We start from the raw sequence: 24704 nt of genomic DNA, 5'->3' as shown, positions 1-24704 counted from the left end.
TGCCTGTAATCCCAGCTATCCGGGAGGCTGAGGCAGGAGAATTGCTTGAATCTGGGAGGCAGAGGTTGCAGTGAGCTGAGATCATGCCATTGCACTCCAGCCTGGACAATAAAATGTCTCAAAATAAATAAATAAAAGAATATTTTAGACCCAAGATTTTAAAAATCTGAGATGGGGCTGGGTGAGGTGGCTCACACCTGTAATACCAGCACTTTGGGAGGCTAAGGTGGGTGGATCACCTGAGCCCAGGAGTTTGAGACCAGCCTGGGCAACAGGGCGAAACGCCATCTCTATAAAAAATACAAAAATTAGCCGGGTGTGGTGGCGCACGCCTGTAGTTCCAGCTACTCAGAAGGCTGAGGTGGGAGGATCACCTGAGTCTGGGAGATCAAGGTTGCAGTGAGCCATGATCACGCTACTGCACGCCAGCCTGGACAACAGGGTGAGACCCCGTCTCAAAAAGAAAAAAATCTGAAATGTCTATGGATTACGACTTTTTGAGGTGCAATTAGCGTTCATCATCACAGTAAAAAAAAATTCAATAATGATGATAGCAAAGAAGACATTTATGCAAAGAAAAAACTATTAATCATTGTCTCTGAGAATAATTTACTATTTTTTAAAATCAGTAAAAAATAAAATGTCTATTATTTATGTAATCTGAAAAAGTACAGAATGTTTTAAAAGACTGTTCTAGTAAAAACTTTCAACTTTAAGCTGCCAAAAAGAAGTCATAAGAATTCTGGTATGATATAAGTCAGCTACTCAAGCTAGATTGAGGATGGGGACGGAGGGGAAATTGGAATCTGGCCTTAACTAAGAAATAGTAATATCTTTCTTTAAGAAATAGATACTGCTAAGGAAAGAGACCAGTTAGTGAAAAAATTCTACGACGTGGTTACCTTAACACAGTATTACTTTTATATTCAATCGCCTTTAGGTTTTGAGGAAAATAATAATGATATGGTCTGTGACCTATTCATAATCCAGAAGAAGCTATAAGCCAGGCATAGTTGAAACTAAAATACAGAGGATGATAATTGTTCTATAATCAATAAATGCTATCAAATTAAAGGGAGACAGACTGAGGTTTTCACTGTGTGACAGAAATACATATATGTCTGAGGAAAATCCAGTGACTCATTCTAGCTAGTACAAATGGTTCACATATAAAGACTTACAGGCCAGGTGGGGTGGCTCACGCCTGTAATCTCTGCACTTTGGGAGGCTGAGGTGGGTGGATCATGAGGTCAGGAGTTCAAGATCAGCCTGGCCAAGGTGGTGAAACCTCGTCTCTATTAAAAATGCAAAAATTAGCCAGGCGTGGTGGCGGGTGCCTGTAACCCCAGCTACTTGGGAGGCTGAGACAGAGAACTGCTTGAACCCTGGGAGGCAGAGGTTGCAGTGAGCCAAGACTGCGCCACTGCACTCCAGCCTGGGCGACAGAGCAAGACTCTGTCTCCAAAAAAAATAAAAAATAAAAAACCTACAAAGAGACCATATATAGACAGAGGGTGAAGGGTCTTAGCTCATACTAAAGAAATTCTATACCATAGTCTAAGAAAAGTACCCAAGGTTTTTGAGCAGGAATGAAACATACTGGATGGCATATTAAGAACATTAATCTGAAAGTAGCACATGAAATGATTAGAGGAAGAAATAAAGACAGATATTAATTAACAATAGCAACAGAGGTATTAATTTACAATAGCAAACAAATGATGTGAACAGACATTTCTCCAAAAAAGATACAAAAATGACCAACAAGCACATGAAAAGACAATACCATTAGCCATCAGAGGAGCACAAGCCAAAACCACAATGGGGAGCTGGGTAGGGTGGTGCATGCCTGTAGTCCCAGCTACCCAGAAGGCTGAGGTGGCAGGATCACTTCAGCCCAGAAGTTAGAGATTGCAGTGAGCCATGACTGCACCACTACACTCCAGCCTGGGTGACAGAGCAGACTGTCATCTGGTCTCAAAAAAAAACAAAAAATCAAAATTAAATAGACAAAACATATACACACACACACACACACACAGAGTAAAGTACTACTTCACACCCACTAGAATGGCTATCATAAAAAAAGATAATCACTGGCAAGAATGTAGAGAAATTGGAATCCTCATATATTGCTGGTGGGAATGCAAAACGGTGCAGCTGCTTTGAAAAATAATTTGGGCCCGCGAGGTGGCTCACGCCTGTAATCCCAACACATTGGGAGGCCAAGGAGGGTGGATCACCTGAGGTCAGGAGTTCGAGACCAGCCCGGCCAACATGGTGAAACCCCCATCTCTACTAAAAATACATAATTAGCTGCGCGTGGCTGTGCATGCCTGTGGTTCCAGCTACTCAGAAGGCTGAGGCACAAGACTCACCTGAACCCAGGAGGCGGAGGTTGCAGTGAGCCGAGATCACGCCACTGCACTCCAACCTGGGCAAAAGAGCAAAACTCTGTCTCAAAAAGAAAAAAAAAAGAAAATAATAATAATAATTCGGAATTCCTCAAAATGCTAATAAACATGGATTCCATATAACCTAGGAATTTCACTCTTAGGTATATACCCAAGAAAACTGAAAACATACATTCTCACAAAAACTTGTTCACAAATGTTTATAGCATTTTTCATAATATCCAAAAAGTAGAAACAACCCAAACATCCCTCAACTGAAGAATGGATTTTTAAAATTTGGTATACTCATACAATAAAATATTATTTAGCAAAAAAAGGAATTAAGTAATGCTACATGCTACAACAAGGATGAACCTTGAAAACAGTCTGCTCAAAGAAGACACAAAAGGCCACACATTGTACAATTCCATTTATATGCAAGATCCAGAATAGGGAAATCTAGAGACAGAAAGATCAGGAGTTGCCTGGGTTTGTGGGTGGATGGGTTAAATGGAGAGTGACTGCTAATGAGTACAGGGCTTCTTTCTGGAAGGACAAAAATATATATATATATTTTTTTGAGACGGAGTCTCGCTCTGTCGTCCAGGCTGGAGTGCAGTGGCCGGATCTCAGCTCACTGCAAGCTCTGCTTCCTGGGTTTATGCCATTCTCCTGCCTCAGCCTCCCAAGTAGCTGGGACTACAGGCACCTGCCAGCTCGCCCGGCTAGTTTTTTTTTTTTTTTTTTTTGTATTTTTTAGTAGAGACGGGGTTTCACCGGGTTAGCCAGGATGGTCTCGATCTCCTGACCTCGTGATCCGCCCGTCTCAGCCTCCCAAAGTGCTGGGATTACAGGCTTGAGCCACCGCACCCGGCCAAAAATATTTTAAAGTTGATTGTGGTGATGGTTGCACAACTCTGTGAATGTACTTTTGGGGTTCAGAAACTGATATCCCAAAATATGGTGCTTTGACTTGTTGAACTAAAGGAGTCTCTCAAGATCTCTCTGACCCCTGCAGCTCCCCTCCCTCAATCTTCTTTCTCTCAAAGTACAGCATGAAGTTGTTTTCTGAAGTTCTCTTATCTGCCTAAGTCCAGATCCACCAAAGAAGGAAACAATTACAATTACCTTTGTTCCTTCCTTGAGTTTTCAATAACTAAACTTATATAGCAGGAATATAAAGACTGAAGTCTTTTTTTTTTTTGAGATGGAATCTCGCTCTGTCGCCCAGGCTGGAGCGCAATGGCACGATCTCGGCTCACTGCAACCTCTGCCTCCTAAGAATCAAGCGATTCTCCTGTCTCAGCCTCCCAAGTAGCTGGGATTACAGGTATGCACCACCACGTGCAGCTAATTTTTTTTATGTTTAACAGAGACGGGGTTTCACCATGTTGGCCAGGCTGGTCTCAAACTCCTGACCTCAGGTGATCCGCCCACCTGGATCTCCCAAAGTACTGGGATTACAGGCGTGTAATCCCAATAAATGGGTAACCTGTAGGGGATATGAATTATATCTCAATAAAGCTGTTAATACAATACAAAACAAACAAAATAAGCAACTACCCAGGTGCCCATGTTCAAGGAAAAAAAACTGTAAAATATCCAAGAATATTCTACAATAAAAATTACTATCTGTATGTCTTCATTCATTCATTCAGCAAATATTAATTGAGCACCTGACATGTAACAGCCATTAAATATTTTGTTCTCTTAAGATTTTTTTTTTTTGAGAGTCTCACCCTATCACCCAGGCTGGGGTGCAGTGGCGCAATCTCGGTTCATTGCAACCTCCACTTCCCAAGGTCAAGCGATTCTCATGCCTCAGCCTCCGAAGTAGCTGGGACAGCAGGCATGCACCACTACGCCCAACTAATTTTGTATTCTCCATGTTGGCCTGGCTGATGTCAAACTCCTGGCCTCAAGCGACCCGCCCACCTCAGCCTCCCAAAGTGCTGGGATTACAGTCATGGGCCACCATGCCCGGCCCTCTCAGGATTATTTTTTAATCACATGGGGAAAAATAAAGCTGCCGATGTTTCTAAAACTTACCAGTGATCTGAAGCTGTGATTTCATGGTGAGGCTACCCATTGAACCAAGTTGTGATCCACTGTCAGACATACCACCAATAGGTTGGAAAACCTGAACATGGCAAAGGAGGCAGTGTAAACATCAAAAATTCCCATTAAAAACGTACGTAAATAGTGCTAACCTGGCTATTACTGAAGACAGTGTAACAAAGGCCTTTACATTGCTAAACACAATTTTCAATTCTAGTCTTTATCCTACCTAACTTATTGGCAAAATCTGACAATGCTTGTTAGTACTACAGGGGCCAAGACAAGACTTCCCCTTTGCGCCCAGTGAAGGTTCACTGAAAATCATCTGACAAAGGGCAGGCAGATAAATTTGAGAAAAGGCATACATAACTATTAGCATGCATGAGTCGGGGTGGGGTGGATCACAAAATGATCACCCCATCAAGCAATGGGGTACAGATGATTATAACCTGGAGGATATTACCTATCCAGATAGCTTTAAATATCATCTATATAACATGTCCCAAGCAACTTTATTTACTTATTTATTTTTTGGGAAAAACTCTCACTCTGTCACCCAAGCTGGGGTGTTCTGGAGCGCCTCCCGGGCTGGGGGGTCCTTCTGCTTCAGCCTCCTGAGTTGCTGGGACCACTGGTGCACACCACCACTCCCGACCCAGGAGGTAAGTCCGCAGTGAGCTGTGATCACACCACTGTACTCCAGCCTGGGCAACAGAGGAAGACCCTACCTCAAAAAAGAAGAAATAAGATACAATAAAAAATAAAATTAAACTAAATATACTTGGCACTTACTGTTTGCCAGGTACTTTTGTAAGAAGTACACAAATACAATAAGGCAAACAAAATGCCTTGAAACTGTAAACGCTGTCTTGAGTTTTTATGCAAATTTAGGTTTCCGTTTAAAAATTTAAATATAAAACAATTATGATGGCTTCTCATTTCTGCAAAAATGAAATGGAACGATAATTAATTCCTACTGAGATGAACCCTATAAAATCCAACCTACCTCATTCTGTGCTTACATACAAAAATGCTCGAAGCTAAAATTTGGTCTCAACCATAGGGACTAGCTCATTTTCTTGGCATAATACATATATTTTTTCCTTTACCTTGTTTATTTAAATTGCACTATTTCAAATGAGATGTTTTATAAACAAAATCTGCTAAAAGAACCCTTTTATTTTAAAAATGAAAGGTAAACAGCATAAAGTCATTAGTAGTCATCCATAATATATTAAGAAATGAGATGTAACCTAAAAGCCTTTTAACACCATATTACACAAGATATTATTCTGATTCAAATGGCTTGTTATGAGAAGGGTCCTCAAAGACATTATAACACATTATGTACACGTATTACTCCCTCCTCAATATCCAAAAGCCTGTTTGCCATAGAACGACAATATCAAAAAAAGTAAATTAAGGGGCAGTGAGAAAAGTCCAATATCTAGGTGCTGATATTCTGCATGATAAAGGTACTCATCTCCATCAACAGTCACTCATCTCCACTAACGATTTATTGCAAGAAAATGCCCTTTCTAATAGTACAGTATAAACTATTCTAAATATAAATTAACATTAATTACAAAGTCGCAAAAAATTTTAGATCTCTACAAAAATGAAGTATATTTTAAAAACTAAAATTAACTTCATGTAGAAAAGATTAATGAAAGCATAGCCTGCAAATATTTTTAAGAACAATGACTCTCCAGATAATTACAGAGAATCATTATGGTAGAATTGTGAGGTGCTCTGCCAAAAACATGCTAGTAATTTCAATAATTTATGTACATATACATACTAGTTTTACATAACTAAAATTCACCAAGCATTTTAAATTCTTGAAAAGAATAAAAATTGCTATTTGCATAATATCAAAAAATTAGAAGCAACCTATATTATCAATTGGCATATGTTAAATAAATCACATATTCATACCACAGAACAGATTACTATGCAGGTATCAAAATAAGTAACTTATTAATGACTGAAATTGAAAGATCCCAAGAACATCTTTAAAGTTGCAGAATAGCATACATGAGTTGGGGTGGGGTGGATCACAAAATGATCACCCCATCAGTATGTACAGTATGATATTATTTTTGCAAACTAAAACACTATATACTCCTATGAGTACAAATACTTATAAATAAACACAGAAAAAGTATACATTCCATTGAGGAGGAGGGCACCTGTGTACTCAAGTAGGTGGTCACAGGGAACTGCAGTTTTGTATGTATTGTTTGAAGTTCTAGAAGTGAAACATGTATCATTGTTGACTTGTACAATTTTAAAAACAGCATAAAACAGAGTAGAAAAAACAGATAACCTATACTTCAAGTCCCATCCTCTCCCCTGAGAGCCAAACTCTTAGGTCTCACTATCACTTACAACTGCATACATGGTTAAAATGATTAAATCTAAGCTGGGCGCGGTGGCTCACTCCTGTAATCCCAGCACTCTGGGAGGCCAAGGCGGGTGGATCACCTGAGGTCAGGAGTTCAACACCAGCCTGGCCAACATGTTGAAACCCCATCTCTAGTAAAAATACAAAAAATTAGGCCGGGCGCCGTGGCTCAAGCCTGTAATCCCAGCACTTTGGGAGGCCGAGACGGGCGGATCACGAGGTCAGGAGATCGAGACCATCCTGGCTAACACGGTGAAACCCCGTCTCTACTAAAAAATACAAAAAACTAGCCAGGCGAGGTGGCGGGCGCCTGTAGTCCCAGCTACTCGGGAGGCTGAGGCAGGAGAATGGTCTAAATCCGGGAGGCGGAGCTTGCAGTGAGCTGAGATCCGGCCACTGCACCCCAGCCTGGGCGACAGAGCAAGACTCTGTCTCCAAAAAAAAAAAAAAAATTAGCTGGGCCTGGTGGTGGATGCTTGTAATTCCAGCTACTCGGAATTCTGAGGCAGGAGAATCGCTTCAACCCGGGAGGTAGTAAGCCAAGATTGCGCCATTGCACTCCAGCCTGGGCAACAAGAACAAAACTCCATCTCAAGAAAGAAAAAAAAAAGATTGAATCTAGGCCGGGCACAGAGGCTTACGCCTGTAATCCTAGCACTTCGGGAGGCTGAGGTAGGCGGATCACCTGAGGTCAGGAGTTTGAGACCAGCCTGGCCAACATAGTGAAACCTCGTCTCTACTAAAAATACAAACATTAGCCAGGTACGGTGGCACACGCTTGTAATCCCAGCTACTTGGGAGGCTGAGGCGGGAGGATCATTGAACCTGGAAGGCTGAGATTGCAGTGAACCAACATCGTGCCACTGCACTCCAGCCTGGGTGACAGAGCTAGACTTTGTCTCAAAAAAAAAAAAAAAAGAAAAAAGAAAAAAATTATTCTTGTCAATTCTGTACCATGTATTACAGGAGACATTATAGCATGGTAATTACGTATGCAAACAGTGAAGTTAGACAGATCTAGATAAACATTCCGGAACTGTTACCCTGTGAACTTGAGCAAATTACTGAATTTCTCTGAGCCATGCTTTCTTCATCCATAAATGTAGATAATTTATAATTTATAGTTTCATTGTAAAGACTGAGAGAGTATCTGTAGAATTAAAGACAGTTGTAGGAAAACTGCCTGCTGCATGGCAAGAGTGATGCCATCTTGAAGTGAAACTATCATGCTGACCAATTTTTTTTTTTTTTTTTTGGAGACAGAGTCTCACTCTGTCGCCCTGGCTGGAGTGCAGTGGCACGGTCTTGGCTCACTGCAACCTCCACTTCCCAGGTTCAAGTGACTCTCCTGCCTTAGCCTCCCGAGTAGCTGGGACTACAGGCACCTGCCACCACACCTGGCTAATTTTTGTATTTTTAGTAGAGATGGGGTTTCACCATGTTGGCCAGGCTGGTCTCAAACTCCTGACCTCAAATGATCTAACCACCTAGGCCTCCCAAAGTGCTGGGATTATAGGCGTGAGCCACTGTACCTGGCCCTGACCAATGTTTGTTTCCTGCATACCAAGGTGCTCTTCAGCAAGGACTTTTAACCAATGCCTGTAACATAGATAACCCCTTATAAAGATGCTTATCTAACCTCCCCAGTGGTCAGAGTTTCAGTAAGAAAGTCTGAAATGGCCGGGCGCGGTGGCTCAAGCCTGTAATCCCAGCACTTTGGGAGGCCGAGGCAGGCGGATCACGAGGTCAGGAGATCGAGACCATCCTGGCTAACCCGGTGAAACCCCGTCTCTACTAAAAAAATGCAAAAAAACTAGCCGGGCGTGGTCGCGGGCGCCTGTAGTCCCAGCTGCTCGGGAGGCTGAGGCAGGAGAATGTCATGAACCCGGGAGGCGGAGCTTGCAGTGAGCTGAGATCCGGCCACTGCACTCCAGCCTGGGCGACAGAGCGAGACTCTGTCTCAAAAAAAAAAAAAAAGTCTGAAACATGACCACCTGCACATTACCCTAAAGGCTAGCTAAATAATGGACACCTTCTAGTAGTTGTAGGGATCTACTATCTCATGGCCAACCAAGACATCACTTCTGTTCCTAAGTTCTATTGAATATGTTTTTCTAAGAAACTGGATTTCTTAGTCTCTTTCCCATTTTCTTGCTGTTAATCTTTTTCACCCTCAAGTTTTTCTCTTCTGTAGCATCTAGTCTGCAGTTCCATTTCCCACAAAGTCAAAATTAATGACTAAAATCTGCATATTCTTACTGCATTGTTACTCACATAGAGAGAATGTCATCAATTTTTATAATTCTAATTACAGTTGGTTCTTGCCCAACAACTGGTTTGAACTGCACAGATCCACTTATATGCAGCCTTTTTTCAACCACACACAGATTGAGGCCAGGAGCAGTGGCTCACGCCCATAATCCCAACACTTTGGAAGGCTGAGCAGGAAGGGTCACTTGAGCCCAGAAGGTTGAAACCAGTGTGGGCAACATAGTGAGACTTCATTTCTATTTAATTAAAAAATGTTAAAAAATAATAAAAAATAAAAATAAAAAACACCGAATGAAAATACAGTACTCATGGGATGTGAAACCCACGTATATGGAAAGGACTTTTCACATATGCAGGTTCCACGGGGCGTACTTCAGAGCATGCACTGATGTGGTTATATGTGGTGGTCCCAGAAGCAATCCCCACACATACCAAGGGATGATTGTATTTACATTATGGGTCTCTCTTAGATTTTCATTTTAAGTTCTAGGACAGCAAAAGTGCTCTTATCTTTATCTCTTGTTTTCTGTTATAAGGGGACTAAAGTGAAACTTGATGCATTATGTTTTCATTTGTTGCTTTTGTGTTATCTTCATAGATCTAAGAACAAAAAATATTCTTTGTAACTTCACATTCATAATTAGAGACTCTTTTGAATAGGCTATTAGTGCTCTCATTTAGGGGAGAAACGTCAGACAGTGGTAGGTTTTTTGGATTGTAATAGACACTTTTAAGCCTTTATATGTCTCGGTAAGAAAGATGTCCTAAATTCAAGTCCTTTTGAGGAGTTAGAGAAAACTTTGCCCTAAGTATCGTAACTTTTTTGTGTTTATTTATTGGTTGGACAGATATGTGAGAGCAAAATCCTGTCTCTACAAAAAATAAAAATAAATTAGCTGGATGTGGTGGCATGCGCCTGTTGTCCCAGTTAACTGGGAGGCTGAGGCACAAAGATTGCCAGAGACCAGCAGGTAGAGGCTGCAGTGAGCTGTGATCAGGCCACTGCAATCCATCTTGGGTGACAAAGCAAGATCTCATCTCAAAAAAAAAAAAAGAAAAGAAAGCAAGCAAGATTTAAAAACAAACAAGCAAAAAACCAAACTAAAAGCCTTCAGAAGACCAGCCTGGGCAATACAGTGAGACCCCCATCTCTACAAAAAATTTAAAAATTAGCCAGGTGCAGTGGTGCATGCCTCTAGTCCCAGCTACATGGGAGACCAAACTGGGAGTACCACTTGAACTCAGAAAGTTGAGGCAGCAGTGAACCATGACTGCACCTCTGCATTCCAGCCTGGGCAACACAGTGAGACTTCGTCTCAAAAAAAAGAAAAAAAAAAAAAGTCTTCACAAGTACAGTGGTATGCAATTTATAGCTTTACTTAGCACTGTAAACCATTGTGACTAGAACCAATGAAGATACAGTTTGAATCTAAATCATAGCTGGGTGCTGAGGCTCATACCTATAATCCCAGCACTTTGGGAGGCTGAGGTGGGCGGATCACAAGGTCAAGCGATCAAGACCATCCTGGCCAACATGGTGAAACCCTATCTCTACTAAAAATACAAAAATCATCCAGGCATGGTGGCAGGCAGCTGTAATCCCAGCTACTCAGGAGGCTGAGGCAGGAGAACCACTTGAACCCGGGAGGTGGAGGTTACAGTGAGCTGAGATCATGCCACTGCACTCCAGTCTGGGTGACAGAGCGAGACTCCATCTCAAAAAAAAAAAAAAAAAAAATCTAATAATATTTTAAAACTCTATTACCTATTAGTCTGTCAGTTACAAAGAAACTCAAAACAGGGTCTTGCTCTGTTGCCTATGCTAGAGTGCAGTAGTGTGATCAAGCTCACTGCAGCCTCAACCACCTGGGCTGAAACAATCCTCCTGCCTCAGCCTCCTGAGTAAATGAGACTAACAGCCACATACCACAGGCTCATCTAATTTTTTATTGGGAGATAGAGACAGGGTCTCACCATGTTGCCCAGGCTAGTCTCGAACTCCTGGGCTCAAGTAAGCGATCCTCCTGCCTTGGCCTCCCAAAGTGGTGGGATTACAAGGATAAGCCACTGTGCCCAGCTGGGTCAATTCTTAGCACTTTATAATCTTTTTTTTTTTTGAGACAGAGATTCACTCTGTCGCCCAGGCTGGAGTGCAGTGGCGCAATCTCCCCTCACTGCAACCTCCGCTTCCTGGGTTCAAGCAATTCTCCTGCCTCAGCCTCCCTAGTAGCTGGGATTACAGGCGTGCACGACATCCAGCTAATTTTTTTTGTATCTTTAGTAGAGATGGGGTTTTGCCATGTTGACCAGGCTGGTCTCAAATGCCTGACCTCAGGTGATCTGCCTGCCTTAGCCTCCCAAAGTGCTGAGATTACAGGCGTGAGCCACCACGTCTGGCCTATAAATCATTTATTTTCAGTAATGTTTACTGCTACACTAAAAAAATGTGACAGACAGAATGCCCAATGTAGAAAGAAGGTGCTAAAACACAGCCAGAGGTAAAATTAACCTTAACATCTTCCTGAAAAGGCAGTGGAAACAAAAATGTGGAAAGGGATAGACATACTTCAGAAGATTATTTCAGCAATATCTTGTCTCTTAACCAACAAACATTTATAGCCTTATTTTAAATATGTATCTTATTAATAGAGAAATTATTAAACAGGATATTATGAAATCTGCTTGGTTTATTTTCAGAAATAACACATTCAACATAATCAGCTATTTTTATAGGCCACATCTATTGTGACTTAGAAAACCTTTAAGTAATTTAATATAGCCCTATATTTTCTTAAAAGAATCCAACAAAATGACATTTCAGAAGACACGAAAAAACCAATAAGGAGAAAAACTGCTTGTGGCAGAAAGTCCAGAGTTCAAAGAGCTAAAGTTTATAGTGGTATTCAGAGAACTAAAACCTAATGAAGTCAAACTCTCAAATAATCTTACTATAAAATACATAAGCATGTGTGGTAAGTTAGAAATACATACTGAGTAGTATGTCCCCCTTGGACAGGGCCACTCTGCCATGTTCTCAAACCACTACTCAAGTGAAAAACTAGATCCCATTATTTAGGGGCACAGTAGCAAAGACTAGCTAGAAAGAACACAGGTACATTTTTAGATCCCATTCTCCACTAATAAACACAAAGGAGCTTAGCCAGGTGTGGTGGCAGGCGCCTGTAATCCCAGCTACTTGGAGGCAGAGACTGTCATGAGCCGAGATCGCACCACTGCACTTCAGCCTGAGCGAGAGATCAAGACTATGTCTCAAAAAAAAAAAAAAAGGAGCTGACTTTGGTGTATGGGCTACCGAAGGTATTGGCAGAAGGAATAAAAGTTTATTTAGGTTGGAGCAGAGGGTAAATACCCATTTCCATAATTTAATTTCTCAGCAAAGCTAGTGGGAATAAACCCAAAATCCCTCATGATAGGGAAAGTGGTTGCTTTCCTATTTACTAGAGAAAATTGACTTAACAATTGACTTAACAAGGAGGTAGAATATGAACCATTATCCACACATAACAGTGACACTTTGGTTCTGAACATCACACAATGATCTCAGAACACTAAAAGCTCCTTTCCCATTTTCCAACCAAATATATCAATATGGATTCTAAAGCATATGCAAAAAAGGACAATTACATTATTCAAAGAGAAAAAGAGGAAGCTACAACTTTTAAGGTTCAACAGTATAAACACAGAGTTTAAGGAAATTGGCACCAGGATCTAACTTTTGGCATTCATTTGCTGGTTTGAACTCTGTATCTAATACTCCAGAAGGTGATTTCTTCCCCTTTCTAACAAACAGCTTTCTGACAAACATTTCAAAATTAACTATTATTACAAGTTGTTTCTAGCTTTGACTATTGCTAGAGTTTAAAGCATTTGCCACAATAAATATAAATATTGTTGTACTACTATAAGTTTTGTTCTCTTGCAAACAATGCTTGTGTGAAATTACACACCTAATTAAATATAATGTTGAATTTCCTGGCTCTAAGGAATCCTTGTTTCTGGCCAGAGGTGGTGATTCCTGCCTGTAATTCCAGCACTTTGCAAGGCCGAGGTGAGCGGATCACCTAAGGTCAGGAGCTCAAGACCAGCCTGGCCAACATGGTGACACCATCTCTACTTAAAAAAAAAAAAAAAAAAAAAAATTAGCTGGGCGTAGTGGCATGTGCCTACTGTAGTCCCAGCTCCTCGGTAGGCTGAGGCAGGAGAATGGCTTGAATCTGAGAGGCAGAGGTTACAGTGAGCTGAGATCATGTCACTGTACACCAGCCTGAGCGACAGAGTGAGACTCAGTCTTAAAAAAAAAAAAAAAATTGTTTCTGACTATCTCTTAATATCCATACATTCTCAAAATATAAGACCCTAACAGCTGGGCGCGGCGGCTCACGCCTGTAATCCCAACACTTTGGGAGGCCGAGGCGGGCGGATCACGAGGTCAGGAGATCGAGACCAACCCGGCTAACACAGTGAAACTCCGTCTTTGCTAAAAATACAAAAAAAAAATTAGCCAGGCGTGGTAGTGGGCGCCTGTAGTCCCAGCTACTTGGGAGGCTGAGGCAGGAGAATCACTTGAACCCAGGAGGCAGAGCTTGCAGTGAGCTGAGATCCCACCACTGCACTCCAGTCTAGGCGACAGAGTGAGACTCCGTCTCAAAAAAAAAAAAAAGACCCTAATATCCACCATGCCTCATCCTTCCAGCAAACTTTCCTCAGATCATTTATAAACATTATTTAAGAATTACAGGCGGCTGGGCACGGTGGCTCATGCTTGTAATCCCAGCACCTTGGGAAGCTGAGGCAGGTGGATCACAAGGTCAGGAGTTCAAGACCAGCCCGGCCGAGATGGTCAAACCCCATCTCTACTAAAAATACAAAAATGAGCCGGACATGGCGGCGCATGCCTGTAATCCCAGCTACTCAGGAGGCTGAGGCAGAGAACTGCTTGAACCCGGGAGACGGAGGTTGCAGTGAGACAAGATCGCGCCACTGCACTCTAGCCTGGGCGACAGAGTTAGACTCCGCCTCAAAAAAAAAGAAAAAGAATTACAGGCCTTGGCTGGTCCAACTGTACTGGTTTTTACAACTAACTGATCACAACAAGTTACAGATTTCTTTGTTCCTTCTCCACTCGCACTGCTTCACTTGACTTAAAAAAAAAGGTCAGACGCAGTGGCTCACGCCTGTAATCCAAGCACTTTGGGAGGCTGAGGCAGGCAGATCACCTGAGGTCAGGAGTTTGAGAGCAGTCTGACCAACATGAAGAAATCCCGTCTCTACTATAAATACAAAATTAGCCGGGTGCAGTGGTGCATGTCTGTAATCCCAGATACTCAGGAGGCTGAGACAGGAGAAATCACTTGAACCCAGGAGGTGGAGGCTGCAACGAGCTGAGATTGTGCCACTGCACTGCAGCCCAGGCAACAAGAGTGAAAACTCCGTCTCAAAAAAAAAAAAAAAAAAAAAGAATTACAGACCAGTCCTGGTGGCTCATGCCTGTAATCCCAGCACTTTGGGAGGCTGAGGTGAGAGGATCGCTTGAGTCTAGGAGTTCTGAGACCAACCTGGCCAACACAGTGAAACCCCATTTCTATTTTATATATATATAAAATAGCCGGGCACGGTGGCTCATCCCTGTAATCCCAGCACTTTGGGAGGCTGAGGCAGGTGGATCACCGGAGGTCGGGAGTTCGAGACCAGCCTGACCAACATGGAGAAACCCCGTCTCTACTGATAATACCAAATTAGCTGGGAGTGGTGACACAGACCTGTAATCCCAGCTATTAGGGAGACTGAGGCAGAATTACTTGAACCTGGGGTGGCAGAGTTTGCAGTATGCTGAGATCACGCCACTGCACTCTAGCCTGGGTGACAAGGCGAGACTCCATCTCAAGAAAAGAAAAAAGAATTATCAAGTAAACTGGAAGTCAATACTGGGTTACTGAGTAATATGCATATGCACTTCATCAACAAAATTCATGCATTTTCCTTAAAAGGAGCCAAAAAAGCATTGTTATTCAGATTGTGTCAAAAACCTAGAATAAAATGACACAAATAAGAGCTTATACCCAAGAGCCCTCAATACTAGGAAGGGGAGAGGAATCAAATTACCACCTACCTATTAGGAAACAAACAGGATTATGAAAGCAAAGTCTATTCTACATTCCAATTTGAGTCTGTAGATTTTCACCTTAGTATTCTATCCCAAGATTAGCCCCTCCGATTAAATTCAAAAGGAAACAGAGTAAAAATATTATTCCAAAGAAGGCAGAATACCACATACATCTTATTTGTTCTCACAGGTAAACAAATGGAAGTCTAAGAAAGTTTATTGATTGCCCAGTAAGGCAAAGATTTTTGTAGATATGACACCAAATGTATAATTCATTAAAGAAAACAACTGAGAAATTGAGTGTATTGAGTTTTTCTTTTTTTTTTTTTTGAGAGACAGGAATTTGCTCTGTTGACAGGGCTAAGGTATAATGGTGGGATCACGGCTCACTACACCCTGGAACTCCTGGGCTCAAGGGATCCTACTGCCTCATTCAATAGCTGGGACTACATACAGGAACACACACCGGGCACGGTGGCTCACGTCTGTAATCTCAGCACTTTGGGAGGCCAAGGCAGGCAGATCACAAGGCCAGGAGTTTGAAACCAGTCTGGCCAACATGGCGAAACCCCGTCTCTACTAAAAATATAAAAAATTAGCCGGGCATGGTGGCGTGCACCTGTAATCCCAGCTACCCAGGAGGATGAGGCAGGAAAATCACTTGAACTCAGGAGGCGGAGGCTGCAGTGAGCAGAGATCGCGCCATTGCACTCCAGCCTGGGCTACAAAGCAAGACTCCATCTCAAAAAAAAAAAAAAATTCACCGGGCATGGTGGCACACACCTGTAGTTCCAGCAGGAGAATCACTTGATCCTGGGAGGCGGAGGTTGCAGTAAGCTGAGATTGTGCCACCACACTCCAGCCTGGGCAACAGAACAAGACTCCATCTCAAAAAACAAAACAAAACAAAAACACAGGCACACACCACCACATCCAGATAGTTGTTTTTTTGTTTCGTTTTGTTTTGTTTTTGTAGATATGGGGGTCTCACGTTGTTGGCCAGGCTGGTCTCCAACTCCTGGGCTCAAGTGATCCTCTCACCTCAGCCTCCCAAACTGCTGGGATTACAGGCGCACGCCACCATGCCCCAACTTAAGTATGTCTTCTAAAGAGTTGAAGTTCCAGACAGGCGCAGTGGCTCACACTGGTAATCCCAGCACTTCGGGAGGCCAAGGCGGGTAGATTACTCGAGACCAGGAGTTCAAGACCAGCCTGGCTGACATGGTGAAACTCCGTCTCTATTAAAAATACAAAAATTACCCAGGTGCAGTGACACAGACCTGTAATCCCAGCTACTCGGGAGGCTGAGGCAGGAGAATCTCCTGCACCCAGGAGGTGGAGATTACAGTGAGTCATGATTGTGCCACTGCACTCCAGCCTGGGTGACAGAGTGAGACTCTGCCTCAAAAATAAATTTAAAAAGAGTCAAAGTTTCTAATTTTGATTGCACTCAACTTCCTGGGAAAGGCATGGTGGCTCACAGCTGTGATCACAGCACCTTAGGAGGCTAAGGCAGGAAAATCACCTGAGGCCAGGATTTCGACCAGCCTGGGCAACAATGTAAGACCCCATCTCTATTTTTGAAAAAAAAGACATCATTAAAAAAATGGAAAGACAAGCAATAGGTTAGGAGATAAAATCTGCAAAACATGTATCTGATAAAGGAGTTGTATCCAGAATTTAAATAAACTCTTACAACTAAGACAAACAACCCAAGCAAAGTGGATTTCCTAAGGCCAGAACAGAAGATGTGGCCCAAAACTAGTATCTCTAGCATAGTTCAATGTTAATTTCATGATTTAAAATCATAGTTCACAGCAAAAAAGATAACATTTAACTGCAGAACAAATGAAAACAAAAAATATGTCATTGCTGTACAGTCCTTCAAAAACTTACTAAAATATATACAATGAAATATTATTCAGCATTAAAAAGGAATAAAATTCTGACACATGGTACAATATGAAATCTGAAGACATTATGCTAAGTGAAATACACCAGACACAAAAGGACAAATATTGGCCAGGCCCAGTGGCTCATGCCTGTAATTCCAGCGGAGGCAGACGGATCACAAGGTCAAGAAATGGAGACCATCCTGGTCAACATCGTGAAACCCTGTCTCTATTAAAAATACAAAAATTAGCTGGGCGTGGTGGCGCACGCCTGTAGTTCTAGCTACTCAGGAGACTGAGGCAGGAGAATCGCTTGAACCTGGGAGGCAGAGGTTGCAGTGAGCTGATATCCAGCCACTGCACTCCAGCCTGGGCCACACAGCGAGACTCTGCCTCAAAAAAAAAAAAAAAAAAAAAAAAAGGGGGGGCTGGGCGCAGTGGCTGACACCTGTAAACCCAGCACTTTGGGAGGCCGAGAGGGGTGGATCACGAGGCCAGGAGATCAAGATCATCCTGGCTGACACAGTAAAATCCTGTCTCTACTAAAAATACAAAAAGAAATTAGCCGGGCATGGCGGCAGGTGCCTGTAGTCCCAGCTACTCAGGAGGCTGAGGCAGGAGAATGGCATGAATCCGGGAGGCGGAGCTTGCAGTGAGCGGAGATCGCGCCACTGCACTCCAGCCTGGGCGACAGAGCGAGACTCCATCTCGGAAAAAAAAAAAAAAAAAGGACAAATATTGTATGACTCCACTTTTACCATGAGGTGCCTAGAATAGTTGAATTCACAGAGACAGAAAACAGAGTAGTAGTTACCAGGGCAGGGAGGAGGTGAAATGGAGAATTATTGTTTTATAGGTACAAGTTTCAGTTCCGGATGATGAAAAAGTTAGAGACTGATAGTGGTAATGGTGGCATAACAAGGTAAATGTACTTAATGTCACTGAACTGAAGACTTAACAATACTTAAATGGTAAATTGTATGTAATGCATATTTTACCACAATAAAAAAAAAAACTAAGATAGATATTTTCCTAATTTTCTTTGTCCCTTAGAGATGAAAACGTCAATTTCTATATACAATCAACTAGCCAGGCAGAATGAACACGCTTCATTCTCCATTCCCTTCCAAAACCTCAGAAAAGATGAAATAAAGGAATAAAAATTATAAACCCCCAAGGGCAAAAACAAAGGGAGAGAAGATGATAGCAGAGAGATGCAAGCAACATTCTGGATAATGAAAAGCAGCAGCAGCAGGGTTCTGCACATTTCAATATATACAGAATATAGTTTTTTTTTTTTAGACGGAGTCTTGCTCTGTTGCCCAGGCTGGAGTGCAGTGGCCGGATCTCAGCTCACTGCAAGCTCCGCCTCCCGGGTTCATGCCATTCTCCTGCCTCAGCCTCCCGAGTAGCTGGGACTACAGGCGCCCGCCACCTCGCCCAGCTAATTTTCTGTATTTTTTAGTAGAGACGGGGTTTCACCGTGTTAGCCAGGATGGTCTCGATCTCCTGACCTCGTGATCCACCCGTCTCGGCCTCCCAAAGTGCTGGGATTACAGGCTTGAGCCACCGCGCCCGGCCAGAATATAGTTTTTAATTAAGACCTATAGTAAATATCTTTCCTCCAAAAAACTTAACAGAAAAAAATAATCTGTGTGTTTGCTTCAGCAACACATATACTAAAAAATTAGAACACAGAGGTTAGCGTATCCTCTAAGCAAGGATAAGGTGAAAATTCACCAAGTGTTCCATATTTTTAGATAAATAAATAATCCAGAATCTTCTTTTGACTACTGACTTTCCACAGAAGCAAATGCAGTTAATCTCTCTCACACGTTATTTTCCTTCCCATTTCCAAAACAGAGCTATAATTAAATGAACCACCTAAAAATCCCTTTTAATTGCAGAACAAATGAATTCCAAAAACTAGGTTAGACCATCCTTCAAAAATAAAAGCAAAATGCCTTTTTCATTAAATGAAATTTAGATTTAGCTCATTTGACCCTACTGCTGCATCTCTATGACAGAGGCAATTTTCTGTACTTTTTTAAAGGCCCAGTTCAGTATTTTTATTCATCCGTGAGAAAAACTTTGCTGTATTTCAAATATTCTTTTTTTTTACATATCTTTTTTTTTTTTGAGGCGGAGTTTCTCTCATCATCCAGGCTGGAGTACAATGGCATGATCTCCGCTCGCTGCAGCCTCTGCCTCCTAGGTTCAGCAATTCTCCAGCCTCAGCCCCCCGAGTATCTGGGATTACAGGCGTGCCACCACCACACCCGGCTAATTTTTTTGGTATTATTAGTACAGACGGGGTTTCACCATGTTGGCCAGGCTGCTCTCGAACTCCTGACCTCAGATGATCCTCCCGCCTTGGCCTCCCAAAGTGCTGGGATTACAGGCGTGAGCCACCGCACCCAGCCTACATCTCTTTTTAATACATATCTCAGATATTCTTAATACTCAGACTATACCTAACACACTATTCACCTTACTTGCGAAAAGTCTTTAAAATAATGACATTTTGTATTTGGCCAAGAATAAGGAATAACTTCCCAGGTATGTAAAAAACAAAAAATAAAAAAGTTTCATAAGTATAAACAGAACAAAATCTAAATCTTATTTTAAAAATAACATCCTAAAAATAATTTTCTCAGGTTATGTAGAACAAACATATTCCACCTTTCTACAACATTTATTGGTTTCTTCAAACATTCTGAATCATAATTTTTTTTTTTTTTTTTTGAGACAGGGTCTCACTCTGTTGCCTGGGCTGGAGTACTGTGGTACAATCACAGGTCAATCACTGCAGCCTTGACCTCCCGGGACCAGGTAATCCTTCCACCTCAGCCTCCTGGGTAGCTGGGACTACAGGCACACATGCCACCATGCCCAGCTAATTTTTTGTGTTTTTCGTTGAGACAGGGTTTCTCCATGTTGCCCAGGCTGGTCTCAAATACCTGGGCTCAAGGGATATGCCTGCCTTGAACTCTCAAAGTGCTGGCATTACAGGCGTGAGCCACCACGCCCAGCCATATCAGTTACATCAAGTTGCTGTAGCAAAATTCTACCTCCTTCTAAGAGCAAGCCATTTGTCATTGTTTCCAAACCTTGGTAAATATGAAAATTCAATGTATAAACTAAGGTCTAATGAAATATACCAGAGGTTAACCGAGATCACCAAAAACCCCAAACAAGAAATGTGATGAGCAATTGCGCTACTTTGGTGGTTTTTCTTTTTGAGACAGTGTCTCGCTCTGTCGCCCAGGTTGGAGTGCAGCAGCTCGATCTCGGCTCACTGCAACCTCTGCCTCCCGGTTTCCAGCAATACTCATGCCTCAGCCTCCCAAGTAGCTAGGACTACAGGAATGCGCCACCATGCCCGGCTAATATTTTATATTTTTAGTAGGCACAAGGTTTCACCATGTTGGCCAAGATGGTCTCAAACTCCAGCCTCAAGTGATCCACCCACCTCAGCCTCCCAAAGTGCTGGGATTACAGGTGTGAGCCACCATGCCTGACCTGGCTTTTCCTTCTATTCTACTTGTGAAAGCTGGGAAATCATGAGAATATGTACGTAATCCATCAACAAGGAAACTGTTGGGACTGAGTAAGGGATAAAGCAAGATTCACAACATGAAAAGAGGAATATAGCCTGTACACAATATCTTCCCATATCCCAGTTTTTACAAAAGTCAATAGAGAAAAAGCTTTCAAAATTGGCCCTCTTTGATGCAATCTTTTGTCTCTTATACAAGCTTTTCCCCCTTTATTTTCATTCCTACTGACACCTCCATAGCCTAGTCTCCCTGCCTCCAACCATAGTAAATACGACAGACTTCAATTTTGCCAAATAAATCTTCACAAAATACCATTTAATCCTATCAGCCAATAGGTCTCAAGGTTATTCAAAATAAGAGGCTTGACTCTATTCAACTTTTCAAAACTTTTGCCTATTACCAGGCTCACACAAACACTCTAAAATTAAACTCCACCCCCTGAAGTCCATTCCTGCCTCTCTGTACCTTGGCATATTCTGAATAACTAAATAACTTCCCTCCTTCTATCTGCCTTAATAATTATTATACGTACCTCTCATTCAGCACTAGACTGCTTTGAGGTATTGAACTGTTTTATTTATTTGTTTGTTTGTTTATTTATTTTTGAGACAGGGTCTCACTCTGTTGCCCAGACTAGAGTGTAGTGACATGATATCAGTGCAGCGACATGAGCTCACTGCAGCCTCAACCTCCAGGGCTTAAGCAACCCTCACACTTCAGCTGGGACAACAAGCGCACACCACCATCATGCCTGGCTAATTTTTGTGGGGCTTTTTTGTAGAGACAGGGTTTCGCCATGCTGCCCAGGCTGGTTAAATCTTTATGTGGGTAAGAACTTTCTTCTCAGACGGCAGAGACCATGGGTTATGCTGCAGAAAGTCAAGCCCCAGATCAGAGGTTGTAAAGCGGCAAGCCACAAGAAAAATTCTGCCCACAGTGGTAATTTGTTTGGCCCACAGCGTTTATACTATGAATTCATAAGTTGCCAACATTTAACAATAAAAATTTCTTACAAAATCTTGATTTCCAGCTTCTCTTTAGAAAAAAATCAAGATGTTCAGGCTGCACTTGGTCTGTACTCTCCCCGAGGTCAATAGTAAGCCAACACTGAATTGTACACTTTAAAACAGTGAATTTTGCCTCAATTTATTTTTTAACCTTCTGAAAACTTTCTTTTTAATTTTGAAAAATATAATGACGGGATCTCACTATGTTGTTCAAGCTGCTCTCAAACTCCAAGGCTCAAGCAATCCTATCACCTTGGCCTCCCAAAGTGCTGGGATTGTAGACGTGAGCCACAGCAACTGGTTAAAAAAAAAAAAAAAAAAAATTAACTACCAATACATTGTGAGTGTATTCCCAAGACCTTAAGTAGTATTTTTAAAATTATTTTTACTTGACAAAAAAGGTATATATTTATCATGTAAAACAGGTTTTATTTATTTATTGAAATAAAATAAAGACAGGGTCTCACTATGTTATCCAGGTTGGTCTCAAACTCCTGGCCTCAAGAGATCCTCCTGCCTTAGCCTCTCAAAGTGCTGGGATTATACGCATGAGCCACCATGCCCAGCCTATAACATGTTTTAAAATATGTACACATTGTGAAATGGCTAAATCGAGCTAAATAACATATACATAACCTCACATACTTACTTTTACCTCCATCAAAAGAAAAAAAAAAAAAGGCCAGGTGTGGTGGCTCACACCTGTAATCTCAGCATTTTGGGAGGCCGAGGCAGGTGGATCACCTGAGGTCGGGAGTTCGAGACCAGCCTGACCAACATGGAGAAACCCCGTCTCTGCTAAAAATATAAAATTAGCCAGGGTGGTGGTGCACACCTGCAATCTCAGCTACTCCAGAGGTTGAGGCAGGAGAACTGCTTGAACCCAGAAAGCAGAGGTTGTGGTGAGCCAAGATTGCACCACTGCACTCCAGCCTGGGCAACAAGAGCAAGGCTCCGACTCAAAAAAAAAAAAAAAAAAAAAAAAATCACACCAGGCGTGGTGGCTGACGCCTGTAATCCCAGCACTTTGGGAGGCCCAGGCAGGTGGATCACCTGAAGTCAGGAGTTCAACACCAGCCTGGCCAACATGATGAAACCCCATCTCTACTAAAAATACAAAAAATTAGCCAGGCGTGGTGGAGAGCGCCTGTAATTCCACCTACTCAGGAGGCTGAGGCAGGAGAATTGCTTGAACCCAGGAGGCGGAGGTTGAGGGTGCAGTGAGTCAAGATCATGCCACTGCACTCCAGCCTGGGCAACAAAAGTGAAACTCTGTCCCCAAAAAGAAAAAAAAAATGTAAGCCAAAGCTGCTTTAACAGCTGCTCCCTTGGAGGGGCATGAATTCCCTAGTTCACTTAAAGTCCCAATCTGATATATCATTACTTACTAAATGTTCATCCAGCCCTTGCAGATACTTAAATTTACAATGCTCAGCCTAAATAGGTTTACTGAATGACTAATGAACTCAGATCATAACTTTAAGATAAGGTTGATAGTAATGATGATAATGAAAACAACAATAATAACTAACACTTCACACTGTGAGCCAAGTCTTGTTGAAGCAGAAACACATAATACCTATGTATATACGCTATTACCACTCCCAATTTACAGATGAGAAAACTAAGGCACAAAGAGGCTTGGCAAGTTGGCCAAAGATCATACTACCAATACACAGTAGAGTCAAAATTCAAAATCAACCTAACTCCAGTAAATACTGTTAACTCCTACAATATAATCCTTTAGACTAAAATCCTTTCCTTTGTGACCAACTGAATTTGATTCTTTGAAAAAATAATCAAGACAAAATTGTAGAACCTACTCTTTCTTTGTACGAATGAATGACTAACAAACCAAAGTTCACCTAAATGCAGATGGTTATTTCTGGAGCTTATCTTGTCTTAAAAAAATAAAAAGTCCATCCTGGCCAACATGATGAAACCTCCTCTCTACTAAAACACAAAAAATTAGCCAGGCGTGTTAGTGGGCACCTATAGTCCCAGCTACATGGGAGGCTGAGGCAGGATAATCGCTTTAACCTGGGAGGCGGAGATTGCACTCAGGCGAGATTGCGCCACTGCACTCCAGCCTGGCGACAAAGCAAGACTCTGTCTAAAAAAAAAAAAGTTATCTGGAAACTGACAAAGAAAAGGTTGTAGAATCCAGTAAAATAATGAACATTTTCTCAGAAAACAAGCAAGTTATTAGGTATTTCTGGAGTGAGTTAACCTCAATATGTAGATGAATTATTAACCTATAAGTGACGACACAGTATTAAAATTCTTCTCTTTCCTGGGACAGAAGCATAGATCTATTAGGGTAAGCAATTTCCAGACATGGAAAAAAAAAAAACGCGAGTTGTTGGAGGGCAGAGATTGCTTTTTCACCATGAGTCCCTGCGATGTATAGCATAGAGCAGCACTCAGAATACATTCAATTATGTTAGGCCAGGCACCTATAATCCCAGTACTTTGGGAGGCCAAGGCAGGCGGATCACCTGAGGTCAGGAGTTCCAGCCTGGCCAACACGGTGAAATCCCGTCTCTAGTAAAAACATAAAAATTAGCTGGCCATGGTGGCAGGGACCTGTAATCCCAGCTACCCAGGAGGCTGAGGCAGGAGAATGGCTTGAACCCAGGAGGTTGCAGTGAGCCAAGATCACGCCACTGCACTCCAGCCTAGGTGAGAACAAGACTCCGTCTCAAAAAAAAAAAAAAATACATTTGGCCAGGCTCAGTGGCTTATGCCTATAATCCAGAACTTTGGGAGGCTGAGGCAGGTGGATTGTTTGAGGTCAGGAGTTCAAGACCAGCCTCACTAACATGGTAAAACCCTATCTCTAGTAAAAATACAAAATTATCTGGGTGCAGAGGCACATGCCTGTAATCCCAGCTACTTGGGAGGCTCAGGCAGGAGAATCGCTTGAACCCATGGGGTGGAGGTTGCAGTGAGCTGAGATCACACCATTGCACTCCAGCCTGGGCAACAAGAG

The 24704-nt window shown here is 42.2% G+C and overlaps 1 protein-coding gene across 10 annotated transcripts in view; it reads right to left on the bottom strand.

The window, feature by feature from the left end:
* Positions 1–24704, bottom strand: part of ITCH (itchy E3 ubiquitin protein ligase) — a 137832-nt gene that overhangs the window by 102750 nt on the left and 10378 nt on the right. For 5 of the 10 annotated variants that reach the window (XM_005568767.5, XM_074005090.1, XM_065521776.2 and 2 more), the window contains exon 3: positions 4443–4533. The exons of 2 other annotated variants lie outside the window; for them this stretch is intronic. In XM_005568767.5, the coding sequence (XP_005568824.1) occupies positions 4443–4512 (70 nt within the window). In that variant the 5' untranslated portion in view covers positions 4513–4533. Of the gene's footprint in view, positions 1–4442; positions 4534–4999; positions 5176–24704 lie in introns of all 10 variants that reach the window. 3 more of the 10 variants (XM_074005092.1, XM_045362790.3, XM_074005088.1) reach the window with 1 other exon arrangement.

The sequence above is a fragment of the Macaca fascicularis genome, chromosome 10, assembly GCF_037993035.2.
Source record: "Macaca fascicularis isolate 582-1 chromosome 10, T2T-MFA8v1.1".
Lineage (NCBI taxonomy): Eukaryota > Metazoa > Chordata > Mammalia > Primates > Cercopithecidae > Macaca > Macaca fascicularis.
This window is presented reverse-complemented; position numbering and strand designations above follow the sequence as displayed.